Source organism: Jaculus jaculus, chromosome 2, assembly GCF_020740685.1.
Source record: "Jaculus jaculus isolate mJacJac1 chromosome 2, mJacJac1.mat.Y.cur, whole genome shotgun sequence".
NCBI lineage: Eukaryota > Metazoa > Chordata > Mammalia > Rodentia > Dipodidae > Jaculus > Jaculus jaculus.
In genome coordinates this window covers 71,265,383-71,281,523 of record NC_059103.1, presented here as the reverse complement: position 1 = coordinate 71,281,523, position 16,141 = coordinate 71,265,383, and the positions used below count along the sequence as shown (strand labels likewise).

Here is a 16,141-nt window from a genome sequence, read left to right as displayed (position 1 = left end):
GTTTATGTTGGGAGGGAAGTGCCCAACAATGTACATTTCCACTCTGTAGCTCTTGCATGCTTTCTGCTGCCTCTTCTGCAATGTACACTGAACCTTGTAAAGTATCTTACAAATGTCCTTTAGTGTTAAGCTCTCAACATCCTTTTTGTTTTTTGTTTGCTTGCTTGCTTGTTTTTGATTTGATGTGTTTCGAATCTCCTCAGTGTCTATACCATCTCCATAGAGAAGGTTCTATTGCTACCAGTAAGAACAACACTCATATTCAATCTGATAGTTTTTTTCTGCAAGTTTTTCGTGTCCTGTTCCAGAATTTAGTGGGAATGCTTTAAAAGTTATTTTCTTTTCTACCATTTAGAAAGATATTGGTTTTAGGTTTTAGATAATATCCCCCCATCCTTGAACTCTGCATGTTTTCTATCATAAAGGCATGTTGTATTTTGTTGCAGGACTTTTATGCTTCTATTAAGATGTTCATGTTGCTTCTATTTTTTGAGAATATTTATATGCTTTATGTTTATTGATTTCCATATTGTAAACCCTCCTGCATACTTGTAATAAAACCTACATGATTCAGGTGCCTACTATTTTAAATGTGCTCAAGAATTCAATTTATATGTATGATGTGGAGAATTTTTTGTAGCTCATCAGTGATATTGGTATGATTTATTTTCTCTTATATCTCTGTCTGATTTAACTGTTTGTGTACTACTGGATTGATTAAAGGTATTAGGGAGCATTCTCTCATTTTCAGTTTTATGAACTAGCTTGACAAGCAAGAGCTGAAGTTCTTCTATAAAGATCTTATAGAATATAGCATTGAATTCATGTGTTGGGTATTTTACCTTAATGACACAATCTGTTCACTTGTTTTAGATTTATTTAAAGCATTTTTTTTCTTTGTTTAACTTTGGGAGATCATGTTTGTAAAAAAAAAATTATCTGAAATTTTCTATATGGATCAAATGTAAAATATTGAAATATGATTTTATTCTCTCAATTAATTTGTATATATTGTAATCTCTATTTCATATATAATCTTGTTGATTAAGGACTTCTATTTGGCTTAATTTGCTTATTAACCTTGTTAATCTTTTTAAAATACTGGGTTTCATCAATTTTAACACTGTTTACTTTTTTTTTTCTTTCTTTCTTTCTTTCTTTTTTTTTTATTTTGGTTTTTTGAGGTAGGGTCTTGCTGTAGTCCAGGCTGATCTGGGAGTCACTGTGGAGTATCAGGGTGGCCTCGAAATCACGGCCATCCTCCTACCTCTGCCTCCCAAGTGCTGGGATCAAAGGCATGCACCACCATGCCTGGCTTGTTTTCTTGATCACCAATTCATTGTTTTCTACCCTGATATTGAATATTTTTTTCTATTTGGCTGTTTTGAGTTTTATTTTTCTCATTTTCCAAAGTCTTCAGATAATGTGTGTATTTTCTCTTTGTCTATGTTTGTCAAGTTGGCCTTTAGAACTAGAAACTGCCTACTTAGAAATGCCTTCATTAGGTACCATATGTTTGGTATGTTGTGTGCTCATTTTCATTCAGTTCTAGGAACTTTTCTATTCACTTTTCAATTTCTTTAATAATCCATTCATTGTTCAATAATTACTTGTTCAGTCTCTCCAGAAATTGTATAGTTTCTCATATTTTATTATTAATTTCTAGATCAATTACATTATAGTCAGATACAACACAAGGAGTTATTTCAGTTTTCTCAAATTTGTGGAGACTTACTTTGTGTCCTTATATGAGGCCAATTTTAGAGGAGGTCCCATGCAATGCTTAGAAAAATGTATGCTGTAGTGTTTGGATGTGATGTTCTATAGATGTTGAATCCATTTGATCTATGCTACCACTTAGCTCCATTCTTTCTATATTTATTTTCTGTGATATGCTGTCTATTGGCAATAGTGGGTATTAAAATAAAACATTATTAAAGTGCTTGGTACACATGTTTAGGACTGTAATATCTTGGAGAATTGTTCCCTTGGTGAGTATAAAAGTCTTCATAATTTTTTGTAGTATTTTTGGTTTAACATCTATTTTCTCAGATGTTAATATAGCCACAAGTGCTTGTTTTGTATTTCCATTTGTGTGTCATATATTTTTTCATCATTTCATTCTAAAGTAATGCCTATCATTACTGATAAAGTAGGCTTCTTGAAGAAAGCAAATGGATGAATCCTGATACTGTTTTCTGATCCCAGCTGGTAAGCTGTGTCTTTTGGAGGGGGAGTTAACTCCACTGATATTGAGAGATATTATTGCAAAGTGTGAGCCATTTCCTGTCATGTTGATGATATGTGGGGTTTTATGTTTTCTTGGACTCCATACACTTTAATAACTTATCTATTACTATTGCTGTTTCCCTACTTAAGCCTCTTTTTAAGTATTTTACTTCTCTTTACTTATTTGAGAAAGATAGATGGAGGGAGAAGGAGAGACAGAGACAGAGAAGAGAGAGAGAAAGAGAGAATCGGCATACCCGGGCCTTCAGCTATTGCAAACAAACTACACACACATGTGCTCCTTGTGAATCTGGCTTATATGCATCCTGGGGAATTAAACCTGGGCCATTAGGCTTCAGAGCAAATATCTTAACTGCTAAGCCATCTTTCCAGCCTTCTATAGCTTCATTTACATGTTAAAATTATTCTCTTCAGTGTGAACTACTCCAGCATTCTCTGTAGGGCTGCATATATTCATATAACAAACTTTTACCTTGGAAAAATTTTCCTTTATCTTCTGTTATGAGAGATAATTTTGGTGGGTATATATAGTGTGAGTTGTCAGCAATGGTCTTCCAATATTTGAAACACTCAATTTCAAATGTTACAGTTTTATTCAATAAGCAGTTTCTCTCTTGCAGCTTTTAGTACTCTTTCTTTGTTTTATGTTTTTAGTGCTTTAATTGTAATATTTTATGGGAAATGTCTTTTGTAGTCCTGTCTATTTGGCATTCTGTATGCCTCTTGTATATGAATATAGATTTCTTTCATAAGATTTGAAAAATATTCTTCTATAATTATATCAAAAATAGTTTCTATACCCTTTTCTGAATTTGTCCATCCTGTATGCCCATGATCTAAATATTTGGCATTTTTAAGGTTTCCCACATTTTTCTGATGTTCTATTCATACATTTTTGAGTTTTTATTAATTGTATTAATTTTGGCCTCCTGAACTTTTTCCTCGTCTTGTAATTGTCATGATATTCTATATTTCATACTGTATAGGAACAGCTTTTTTGTAAGATTTTAATTGAATTATTTCACTTGTGATTTCCAATATCCTTTCATTTTCCTTTCAGGATTTGACCTTTTCCTTGCATTTAGTTGATTATTAGTGTTTTCTTGGAATTCATTCAGGAGTTTGTTCATGTCCTCTTTGAATGTATTCAATTTTTGCAATCAAGTACTAACCTGCTTAGTTTCTTAGATCAGATGATATCAGGTACATTTAGCGTGGTATGATTGAATGCATTCAATTAATATTGACTTCCATTAGTTGATTCCCTTGTATTGCATCCAGGTATGTTGTCGTTACCATCAAAAGGCAGTTGACCAAAAGTAGCTAATGGGAAGAAAGGTGATTATTTTGGCTTTTAGTAGTGAGGAGATGTTTCATTTGGCAGGATAAAGGTAGTAGAGCAAAGAATACATATCACCTCCTTTCCATAAAAGGTGGCAAACTGCTGAAGAATGAGCCAAGCTCTAGAAAAGGGGAGCTGCTATAACACCCCTAAGCCTACTCTCAACAAGATACTTAGTCTAGCAAGGCTTCTCCTCCCAAACTTCCAACAGCTACAAATGAAACATTCAAAATACACGAGATAATGTGGCTCCTTAATTTAAACCACCACGTTCTAACCTTGGATCTTGTCAATTGTTGTCCGTACATGATGTAAAATGCAGTGCATTCAGTCAAACCCTGAAATTCCTCATCTTTTTTTTAAATCAATCTCAACACCATTTAAACATCTCCATATTCTAAGGTCTCTTAGCTGTGTACTATAAAGCAAAAATAACATAATGGAATAGAGTAAAAACATTCACACTTCAAAGGATGGCACTGGGCATAGCAAGGAAAGATTGAACAAATAAAACATGTAAAAAACTAACCAAAGATCAAATCCTGTAGCTCAGGACTGACATTTCTAACCATTTAAGTCTCTGGAGTTCCAATTTCACAGCCTGAGGAACAGTTCAACCAGAGTTGTCATCCTTCCTTGGAATCCCAATGGTGGTAATCTGTCAAGTAATTGCAGCTGAACGAATGTTGTCTCCAGCCTGAAATGTTCATTTCTTTCTGTGCTATAACCTTCTGCTCACACCAACCCATTTCTGTACAATGTAACCATGCACAAGTTTGTCCATACATAGGAAAATAGAGTAAGCCTTTCACACAAACTTCTTCTAGCCCAATCTGGACCAAGCTCTTTCTTCCTCTCATAATCCATGTCATAGTCCAAAGTTCTGTCTGAATTTATGTCCTTCAACTCTGGCCAGAATAGTCTCTCAAACACTGCTTATAGAACTTCAGTATATCTCTTGAATTAAGCTTTAATATCCTTCTACATTCCTCCTGTAATTGAGCAAACCACACAATTAGGATTCTAGCAGTAATGGCCCCACTGAACTGGTACAAATTTGCTATTGTCGTTACCGTCTTGTGGCTGACACAAAGCATCAGACCAAAAGCATCTGATGGAAAGAAAGTTGTTTATTTTAGATTACTCTCCTGAAGTGAAGTTTCATGATGACAAACAAAAATGGTAGAGCAGAGGCTGGATGTCACCTCCTTGCCACTGCAGTTGGCAAGCAGCAGAATGAGAGTAAGCTGAGTTCAATGAAAGGGGAGCTGGCTAAAACAACCCTAAGCCTGTCCCCAACAACATACCTCCTCCAGCAAAGCTTCGCCTTCCAGATTTCCAGCAGCTGGGAACCAAGCATTCAAAACACAAGTTTAAGAGAGACACCTAATTCAACTTACAAGACATTTGTTCATGTCTTCTTCAATTTTGTAGTGTATATTTTTCATAATCATATTTTAGAATTTGATTTTTGTAGTATCCTTTAAATTGTTCTCATTGGAGGTTTCAACTAGTTGATTTTCTGGGTTGTCTTGGTATTATTTCAGGCATTTGTTAATTTCCCCTTTAATATGTTTATGATAATTGTGTTTTGGAATTATTTAACTGGAGATTCTTTCTAAGCAGTTGGAGGCTTTGAGTATGAAAATAAGCATACTTGTTGGAGACACGTTTCTGTGAAACCTTGTGCTACTTGTTTTGCATTGGAGTTTGCCGATCTAGCAATATTTTCCTTGTCTTGCCAAGAATGTAGAAATTCTAGCTAATCAGGTGTATTGGGGCTGGGACTGCTCCAGTAACAGACACAAATGTGGAGTCCATACTCTGCATCTGGGCCTGGATTACTACAGGTAATATATTCAAGTTGTTAGAAAAGACATGTTCCATGCAACCTGGTCTTTCTGGCTCTGGCCTAGATATTCACATGCATCTTGGTTGCATACAGTAGAAAGTCTGTCACACAATCATGAGGGCCCTGTGCTGAGCAGCCTGGTCCTTCTAGCTCTGGAGCAATGGCATGTATACTTCTAGGTTTGAACTAGTTGGTAACCTGCTGTACACTCACTTTGACTTTGTGACTTTGTCTAGTGACCTGGTTCTTCTCTCTCAGGTGGGAGACTGAACCATCTCTAGGGTGAGTGCTGTGTGGATTCAGTTACATGCTTAAGGGGGCCTGTTGAAAGTGGCTTGGTTCCTCCTGGCTCCAATGGGAAAACTGTATAGCTCTCTATTAACTCTTGTGTGGAAATCTGTATCCTTTCTAGCTTCAAAGGACTATGAGGATTCATAGAGCACATTTTTAAAAATGTATATGATCATTTCACTCATTCGACTTTAAAAAATAGATTTGCTTGCTCATGTTGTTAGTGTATGTCTATTTTAGGAAATGATTACACCATTTTCAAAACATTTTTGCAGTTTTTTTTTTTTAATTTCCATTAGTAATATCTGAGATATGCTTCATCTATGGCTTCAGCAACACTTATAGTTTAGACATTCTAGAAGAATTATAGTGGCATTTGCCTTTTCTAAATCATATTTACATACTAATTAATTTATATACTAATAACCAGAATAGAACTTTTTGAGAATTTTGATTATGTCTTACTGAAGCATTTATTTTATTGTTTAATTTTGTTGTTAGAAATGTATCTTGTATCTAGGTTCTATTTTTCTTTGTTTTAAGGTAGAGTCTCACTGTAGCCCAAGCTCATCTGGAATTCACTATGTAGTCTCAAAGTGGCCTCAAAATCATGGCAATCCTACCATTGCCTCTCAAGTGCTTGGATTAAAGGCATGAACCATAACACCCAACTTGTTTTTCTTTGTTACTGAGAATATCCAAGCAGTTCAGCAGAATTTGATGAAAACTTTATACTTTGTCACTCTTTTCCAACTTCATTGGAAATTGTTTATTTTCTTTGTATGCATATTTCTGGACATGTGTTTTATTTCCATGGTTTTGTTCTTCTTAGCAATATTCTATTATTTTTAACACTTTGTATTACCACTTGAAACTAATATTAGTTTACAAGATTTACTCTTATTCAGTGTTTGTTTTGTTATCCTAGACTATTTGAATTTCCTGTGAGTTAACTTAGAATCAATTTTGCTCTTGCAAAATTGCAACCCAACTTCTGGTCAACTATGGGGAAAATTATGTCTTAACAATATTTACACATAGATTTATTATATATTTTAAAATTCAAAACAGTATTATACATGACTTTTTGTTGTTTAAATATTTATATGTTTATTTGTGAGAGAAATAGAGTTAAAGGTAAAGAAAAAGAGAGAGGCAAACTCCCAACACATGCTTGATTTTGTGCATCTGGCTTTCTGTGGGTAATTGAAGCATGGTTGTCAGGCATTATAAGAAAGCTCCTTTATCTACTGAGTCATCTGTTTTCTAAATCTAAGTAAATAACTTTCATAGCCTTTCTATTATCAGTATTATTAAGTATTATCAATACTTAAATTTTACATGCTGTTGCTTTTACAAAATTTTATTTTTAAAAGTAGAGAATTTGATTACTAATATAAGAAATAATTGCTAATTGTACACTTATATCTGCAACATTACTAACTAAGACTATTACTATTTATTAGTTCTACTAAAAGCCCCTCCCACACTTGGGCAGTTCTCACTGAATTGCCTTGACTACAATTTTGTTTCTTCTTTCCAAATCTGGATACCTTTTTTTTAAAATTATTATTTTACTGTATTGTACTCTATTACCAGCTTCATACAAATTTTACTAGAAGGTTGGGGGGATTGCTCAGTGGATAATGCTTATCAAGATAACCCAGTTACTTGAGTTTAGAACCCTAGAAATCTATGTAAGATGCTGGACACTATGGAATATGTTTGTGATCCCAGTCATACCTAAGGGTAAGAAGGGAATTAGAGACAGTAGAACTCTCTGGAAGCTCAAAGACTAGGTAGTCTGGTGAGAAAGCAGTGCTGAACATCATGATACTTTTACTCAAAAGAAATGGATGGACAGCAAGGATCACCACACAAAAGTTGTTCTCTGATCTCTTTTATGCCTCTGTTCTCACACACATTGAAAACACACACACACACACACACACACACACACACACACACACACACACCCTCCAAAATATTTTTGACTTGAAGTGATTGCCATGAGTAACCACTTCTTTTTCTTAAACCTAAGAATTCAGGCCTTTTACCACTGACTATGATGTTACATGTAGTTTTTGTCATAGGTTTCTTTTGCAAATTCCAGGAAGGTTGCTTCTACTACAACTCAAAGTAGTTATCATGGGTAAATGTCAGATATGATTACCTATTTTATTCTGAGCCAACTTAATTTTTCAATATAGCAAATTACATTAATTCACCTACTGCTGAACTGCATTGTATTTCTGGATTAAACACAATTGCATCAAGAGGTATTATTTTCTCATACATTGTGCATTTCATTTCTTAAGACACTAAGAATGTTGATGAATGGCCTAATTCTTGTTTGCTTTTGAAGTAAAAAGGCTCTCTCTTTAGTTTGAAGAGTTTTGATAACAGCAAGTCCTGGTGTAGGTTTATTTGACTTCTTTGATAACAGTCTTGCAGCTATTGCACCAGCTGGCACTTCTCACCTCGCAGGTCAGTTATGGAGCACACAGGCACTAGAGCTGGGTAAGACTTTCTTCCCTAGCAGCCAGCATAGCATTATGACACTTTGAAAGCTAGCCGACATGTAAAAAGCTTCTAGTTCACTACAAACCTGATTTCTCTACATTCTGTACCTAAAACGTGGTTTCTTTCACAATAGAGACATACCATGCTGTTCTGGTGGACAAAAACAAAAGCAGTCACAATATTCTACATTGTTTAAGTGGCCTTTTTAGTGCCCCCAATTAAAAAAAAAAAACATCATGGGCTGCAGGGAGGGCTTCACATCTAAGGTGTTTGTCTGCAAAGCCAAATGAGTCAGGTTCAATTCTCCAGGATCCATGTAAGCCAAATATACAAGATGGTGCATCCATCTGGAGTTTGTGTTGGTTGAAGCCCTGGTGCACCCATTCTCTCTCTGTCTCAAATAAATAAAATTAAATTTAAAATAAAAATATATTTTAAAAAGTCATGGAGAGGTATATCACCTTTGACATCAGAATTTTCTGTTAAAATGTAAAATAATTCTAATTACATGATTTTTAATATTTTTGTTTAAAGGTTCAGGTTCTTCGGAATGCTGGAGAAGAAGTGACTCTAACAGTGTCATTTTTGAAAAGAGCACCTGCTTTCCTCAAACTCCCATTGAATGAAGATTGTGCATGTAAGCATTTACGAAGAATAGATAAAAATAATAATTTTGTCATATTCACTCTGTAAACTCAATTATTTGCTGATCAGCAATTATCAACTGCTTTTATGGGATGCATTATTTTCCTGACTGCTATCATTTTTATACCACATAGTGTTGTACAGATCCTTTTGAAAAGGAACAAGGGTGTATACCCATTTCAGAATTTGTTCACCACATTACCGATCATTTCTTTTGTAGTGGAAAGCTTAGTATGTATTTCAGAATAAAGCATGATAACAAATGTTATTCCTACACAATGTAATTCTATTCAACTACATTCATGAACTTGGGTGAGTATACTTTATCTAGCCCTAAATTTATATAATCTGTGGAACAAATATTAGTATTTAAAGAGTATTTGAAGAGTACAACCACTAGACAAGGAGTTTCACTTTGCATAAATTTAATTTATACATGAGTTATCTTCTTAGTTTTGTCTATTTGTTCTTTCACTTGTGAAACAATATATTTATGCTCTAATTCCTTTGTAAAGCATAATTTGATGAAACACAATTTGTCTATAGTAAAATTCAAAACTTAAAGACAACGTTTTGTTTTTTTTTTCTGTGAAGCCATACATTTGTCTAACCCACATTATTTGCAACCAGAAACAGTTCCTTAGCTATTCTTCATATTAAATCCCAGCCATAGACACTACTAAATTTTTAATTATCATATGTTTTCTGTTCTACAATATTATGAATTTACACATATTCTACTTAATATTTTATATCTGCTTCTTTTTCAATCAATATTTTCTTTGAGTTTCACTTACATTTTATTTACAGTTTATGGCGTTACTCTGTATTATCCAAATGTACCAAAAGTCTGAAACTAATTACTCCATTCTTCCATTTCAAATACCACATCTATTCCAAGGTTTTTTCTGTTGTCAATAAAGCAGATATAAAGACTCTTGTATAGGGCTTGGCATCTTCAATATTTGGTTTCAATACAATAAGCAGCCTGGGTGGAAATTGCAAAGTGACACTACATTCTCCTCTGAATAATTGATGTTGATAAATTTGGGCATATTTCCAAAGTCAGTATATTTTTATTGTTTTTAAATCACATATCACAAAGTTCACCATGTTAAGTATTTTAAGTGTTCAGTACTGGTAACTATATGCAAAAAAAAAAAAAGCTTTGCAATAGATCTCCAATTTTTTTTTCATATTGCATAACAGAAATGGTATCCTTTAAACAACAGTTTGCTATTTTACTTACCTAAATCTTCTAGTAAGCAGCTTTCTATTTTCAGCTACAAGAGTATGATTATTTGAGACAGCTCATAAAGGTGAAATAATGTAGCATTTGTCTTTTTGTGAATGCCTGCTCCATTTAGCATAATGTCCTCAAGATATGTCCTTGATGTAGAACATCATGAAATGTCTTTTTGAAAATTATTTTTACTTAGAAAATAATTGTACCTAGTCTTAGACTACAGTGTGGCATGTTGATACACATATATAATGTTCACTTGTCAAATCATAGATAATTAGTTTATTTATCAAGTTTAAATTTATAATTTCATTATTTGGAAAAAAATTAAATATCTACTTCTAGCAATGACAAAGTATGTCATAAGGTATTACGACTGATAGTAACTCAAATGTGCTACAGAAAAGTAGAACTCAATCTACCTACCTAAGTATATTTTAGTGCCGATGAATCAAATCTTTCATTCCTTTCCTCTCATGACACCCAACTTCTGAAAATCATTATTCTAATTTTTAATTATATAAGATAAGAGTTTTACTTTCCACATATAAAATCTAAACTTGTCTTTTTGTATCTGACTTCTTTTACTTACTATGACATCTTCAATATCCACCCTTCTTGCTGAGTGTGCCAGGAATTCATTCTTGCTAGAGGACTTGTGTTCCTTATTTTTATATGTGCATTTTTATTTGTTCTCCCCTTGGTGGACATGGAAGTTAAATCCATATCTTGGCTCTTTTGAATTGCCAGAATGAAAATATTCTCAACGCACTAATTTTATTTCCTTTGGATGTATACCCCATAAAGGGACTGTTGGATCACCTGATATTTCTAGAATTTGATTTGAGAGTAACCTCCATAATATTTTGTATACTGGCTATACCAACTTATATTCTTACTTGTACTGACGTCCTCAACAGCATTTGCTATTTTATGCCTTTTTTGCATGTGAGTATATACAGTATATGTTTATAGTATAGTGTGTGATGTGACTAGTATGATGTGGGAATATGCATGTGGCTATACAGAGGTGTGCACTACAGAGAGACCAAGGGTGTTCTTCTCTTATTGCTCATCTGAATATTTCCTCGAGACAGGGTCTCTTCCTTCATGAAGAACTGCTATTGGTCAGCAAACCCAGTAACTCTTTTCCTCTGTTCCCCATTCATTTAAGTTCCAGATATGTGTGGCCACTCATAGATTTTTGCATAAGTTTTGGAAGTCAAACTCTGTGGTCTCCACTCTCAGAGGTCCTCATATTTAAGCACTAAAAACAAAAAAAACAAACAACTCTGATCTAAGTCCTCAGTGCTATTTTTTGCCATTTTTTTCTGAGATAGGGACTCACTGTAGACCAAGCTGAACTTGAATGCCCTCTACAGTCCATGGCTGGCACCAAACTCACAGTGATCATCCTATCTGTGCCTCGCAAATGCTGGGATAAGGGGCATGTGCTATTATGCCTGGGTAAGTTTTTGAGTTTGTAATGATAATTAATTGGCGGTAAGAAGATAACTCACTATAGTTTTGATGATTAGTGAGGTTGAACATTCTTTAATATGATTCATATGTATAAAACCTGCAGATGTCTCATCACTTTTATTGTTTTAAAAATGTTTTTTTTATTAGAACTAAGGTCACAGATAACACCAAACACAGTGGTTGTGGGTGACTTTAACACCCAACTCTCATCAACTGACAGGTTATCCCGGGAAAAATTAAACAGAGAGGCACCTGGAGTAAATGAGGTCATAGAAGGAATGGACCTAGCAGATATATACAGGACATTTCATTCAAAGGCTGAAGAATATACATTCTTTTCAGCAGCACACGGAACATTCTCTAAAATAGACCATATATTTAGGCACAAAGCAAATATTAACGAATTCAGGAAAATTGAAATAATTTCTTGCATTCTATCTGACCACAATGGAATTAAACTACAAAACAGTACCAAGGAAGGACATCATAGACCATGCACAAAATCATGGAAACTAAACAATACACTACTAAATGATGAATGGGTCAATGAAGAAATCAAGAAGGAAATCAAAAAATTTACAGACTCAAACGATAATGAGAACACAACATATCAAAAGCTCTCGTTTGAATCAGAGAGCCAGAGCCTCAGATACCCCCAACACCTCAGCACTGAAGCAAACCAAAAATGAACCCAAAATGGCTCAGTGAAATTTTGCGGAAGAGGGGGTGGAAAGAATGTCAGAGTCACATGTTGGGTCATGATTTGCAGAGACATTTAGCATACCAATAACTGGGGACTAACCCCACAGTGCATGACCCAATTACATCAACCAGGAGGGTCTAATGGGAGGGGGTAGATCATAGATGAGCCTAAACAATGGTACCAAACTGCCTGTATTTGATGAAAAGAAAACTAATAAATCAAATAAAAAAAAAATCTCTGGGACACAGTGCAGGCAGTTCTAAGAAGTAAATTTATAGCCTTAAGTGCCTCTATTAAGAAATTAGAAAGGTCACAAGTAAACGACCTAATGCTGCAACTTAAATCCTTGGAGAAAGAAGAATAAGGCAAACCAAAAATTAGTAGTCAGGAAGAAATAATAAAGATTAGGGCAGAAATTAATGAAACAGAAACAACAAAAAAAATCCAAAGAATTAATGAAACAAAGAGTTGGTTCATTGAAAGGATAAAAAAGATTGATAAGCCCTTAGCAAATCTGACCAAAAGAAAGACAGAAAGGACACAAATTAATAAAATCAGAGATGAAAAAGGTAACATCACAACAGATTCCAGAGAAATTCAAAAAATCATAGAGACATACTATAAAAGCATATACGCCACAAAGTATCAAAATCTGAAAGAAATGGATGATTTCCTTGATTTATATGACCTATATAAATTAAATCAAAATGAGATTAATCACTTAAATAGACCTATAACAAACATGGAGATCTGAACAGTTATCAAAAATCTCCCAACTAAAAAAAGCCCAGGCACAGATGGCTTCACAGCTGAATTTTACCAGACCTTTAAGGAAGAGCTAACACCCTTGCTTCTTAAGCTTTTCCAGGAAATAGAAAAAAAAAGGAATTCTACCAAGCTCCTTCTATGAGGCCAGGATCACCCTGATATCAAAACCAGGCAAAGATAGAACAAAAAAAGACAATTACAGACCAATCTCCCTCATGAACATAGATGCAAAAATTCTCAACAAAATATTGGCAAACACAACACAAGAGTATATCAAAAAGATCATTACCCTGACCAAGTAGGCTTTATCCCAGAGACGCAGGGATGGTTCAACATACGCAAATCTATAAATGTAGTACATATATAAACAGGTTGAAGGAAAAAAAATCACATGATCATCTCATTGGATGCAGAGAAAGCATTTGACAAAATCCAACATCCCTCATGATAAAAGTCCTACAGAGAATAGGAATAGAAGGAGCATATCTCAATATAATAAAAGCTATTTATGACAAGCCTACAACCAACATATTTAAATGGGGAAAAACTGGATGCTTTTCCACTAAAATCAGGAACAAGACAAGGGTGTCCACTGTCCCCACTTTTATTTAATATAGTTCTGGAAGTCTTAGCTATAGCAATAAGATAAGAGACACACATAAAAGGGATACAAATTGGAAAGGAAGAGATCAAGATATCATTATTTGCAGATGACATGATTTTATACATAAAGGACCCTAAAGATTCTACTAGTAAACTGTTAGAGCTGATCAAAACCTGCAGCCATGTAGCAGGATACAAAATAAATACACAGAAATCAGTAACCTTCATATATGCTAAAAACAAACACATAGAGGATGAAATCAGAGAATCACTCCCATTCACAATTGCATCAAAAAAATAAATAAATAAAGTACCTTGGAATAAACCTAAATGAGGAAGTAAAGAATCTCTACTATGGGAATTTTAAAACACTCAAGCGAGAAATTGCAGAAGACACTAGAAAGTGGAGAAATATCCCCTGTTCCTGGGTTGGAAGAATCAATATTGTGAAAATGGCAATCTTACCAAAAGCAATCTACACATTTAATGCAATCACTATCAAAATTCCAAAAGCATTCTTCATAGAAATGGAAAAAACAATCCAAAAATTCATTTGATATCACACACACAAAAAAAATCAAATATCTAAAATAATACTGAGCAACAAAAATAAGGCTGGTGGTATCACCATACCTGATTTTAACCTATACTACAGAACCATAGTAACAAAAACAGCATGGTACTGGCACGAAAATAGACATGTAGATCAGTGGAACAGAATAGAGGACCCAGATGTAAGCCCAAGTAGCTATAGCCACCTGATATTCGATAAAAATGCCAAAAATACTCACTGGAGAAAAGACAGCCTCTTCAGTAAATGGTGATGAGAAAACTGTATATATATCTGCAGAAGGATAAAAATAGATTCTTTTCTCTCTCCCTGCACAAGAAATTAGTCCAAATGGATTAAAGACCTTAACATCAGACCTGAAACTCTGAAACTGCTAGAGGAAAAAATAGGGGAAACCCTTCATCATATTGGTCTTGGCAAAGACTTTCTGAATACAACCCCAATTGCTCAGGCAATAAAACCACAGATTAATCACTGGGACCTCATGAAATTACAAAGATTTTGCACTGCAAAGGACACAGTGAAAAAAGAAAAGAGGCAACCTACAGAATGGGAAAAATCTTTACCAGCTATATATCTGATAGAGGATTAATATCTAGGATATACAAAGAACTCAAAATGTTAAATAACAAGGAATCAAACAAGCCAATTAAAAATGGGCTATGGAGCTAAATAGAGCATTTTTTAAAGGATGAAATACGAATGGCATATAAGCACCTAAAAAAAAATGTTCTATGTCACTAGCCATCAGAGTAATGCAGATTAAAACTACATTGAGATTCCATCTCACTCCTGTCAGATTGGCCACCATCATGAAAACAAATGATCATAAATGATGGCGGGGATATGGATAAAAAGGAACCCTTCTACACTGCTGGTGGGAATGCAATCTGGTCCAGCCATTGTGAAAATCAGTGTGGAGGTTCCTAAAACAGCTAAAGATTGATCTACCATATGACCCAGCTATAGCACTCCTAGGCATATATCTGAAGGAATCATCTCATTGCCTTAGAAGTACATGCTCAACCATGTTTATTGCTGTTCAAGTTATAATAGCTGGGAAATGGAACCAGCCTCGATGTCCCTCAACTGATGAGTGGATAATGAAGATGTGGCACATTTATACAATGGAGTTCTACTTAGCAGTAACGAAAAATTAAGTTATGAAATTTGCTGAAAAATGGATGGACCTGGAAAGGATTATACTAAGTGAGGTAACCCAGGCCCAGAAAGCCAAGCGCCACATGTTTTCTCTCATATGTGGATCCTAGCTACAGAAGATTGGGCTTCTGTGTGGGAATGAAAATACTCAGTAGCAGAGGCCAGTAAGTTAAAAAGGAGACATAAAGGGAAGAGAAAGGAAGGGAGGAGGGTACTTCATAGGTTGATATTTTATATATGTAAGTACAATGATTGTGATGGGGAGGTAATATGATGGAGTATGGAATTTCAAAGGGTAAAGTGTGTGGGGTGGAAGGGAATTACCATGGGATATTTTTTATAATTATGGAAAATGCTAATAAAAATTAATTAAAAAAAAAAAGAATTTTAGCAATACCTAAACTACTGACCAGCTCCCCTGTTCTGCTGTATAAAAGGCACCCTGAGAAAAATTAAAATTGCAGCTTGATTAGAAAAAAAAAGTTTTTGACTATTATATTTCTTTAAACATATCAGATGTATTATATTTAAACAGAATATTTTCATGTTTAGTTAACATACATATAAGCATATTTTAGTTTAAATTTTTTGGATTCTTAAATGATAATAATAATAGCACTAGTTTCTAAATTGCTTAGTGACTTACATTTTCTAATTATATACACTTCTGTCTAAATGATGATTTTACAGTATTATCATGTTTTTAT

At 34.2% G+C, this 16,141-nt stretch overlaps 1 protein-coding gene across 4 annotated transcripts in view; it reads left to right on the top strand.

Annotated features, from left to right (window-relative positions):
• Sntg1 (syntrophin gamma 1) overlaps positions 1-16,141 on the top strand; it is a 922,134-nt gene that overhangs the window by 589,279 nt on the left and 316,714 nt on the right. For all 4 annotated transcript variants that reach the window (XM_045143328.1, XM_045143330.1, XM_045143327.1 and 1 more), the window contains one exon: positions 8,793-8,895. In XM_045143328.1, coding sequence (XP_044999263.1) covers positions 8,793-8,895 — 103 coding nt within the window. The remainder of the gene's footprint in view (positions 1-8,792; positions 8,896-16,141) is intronic.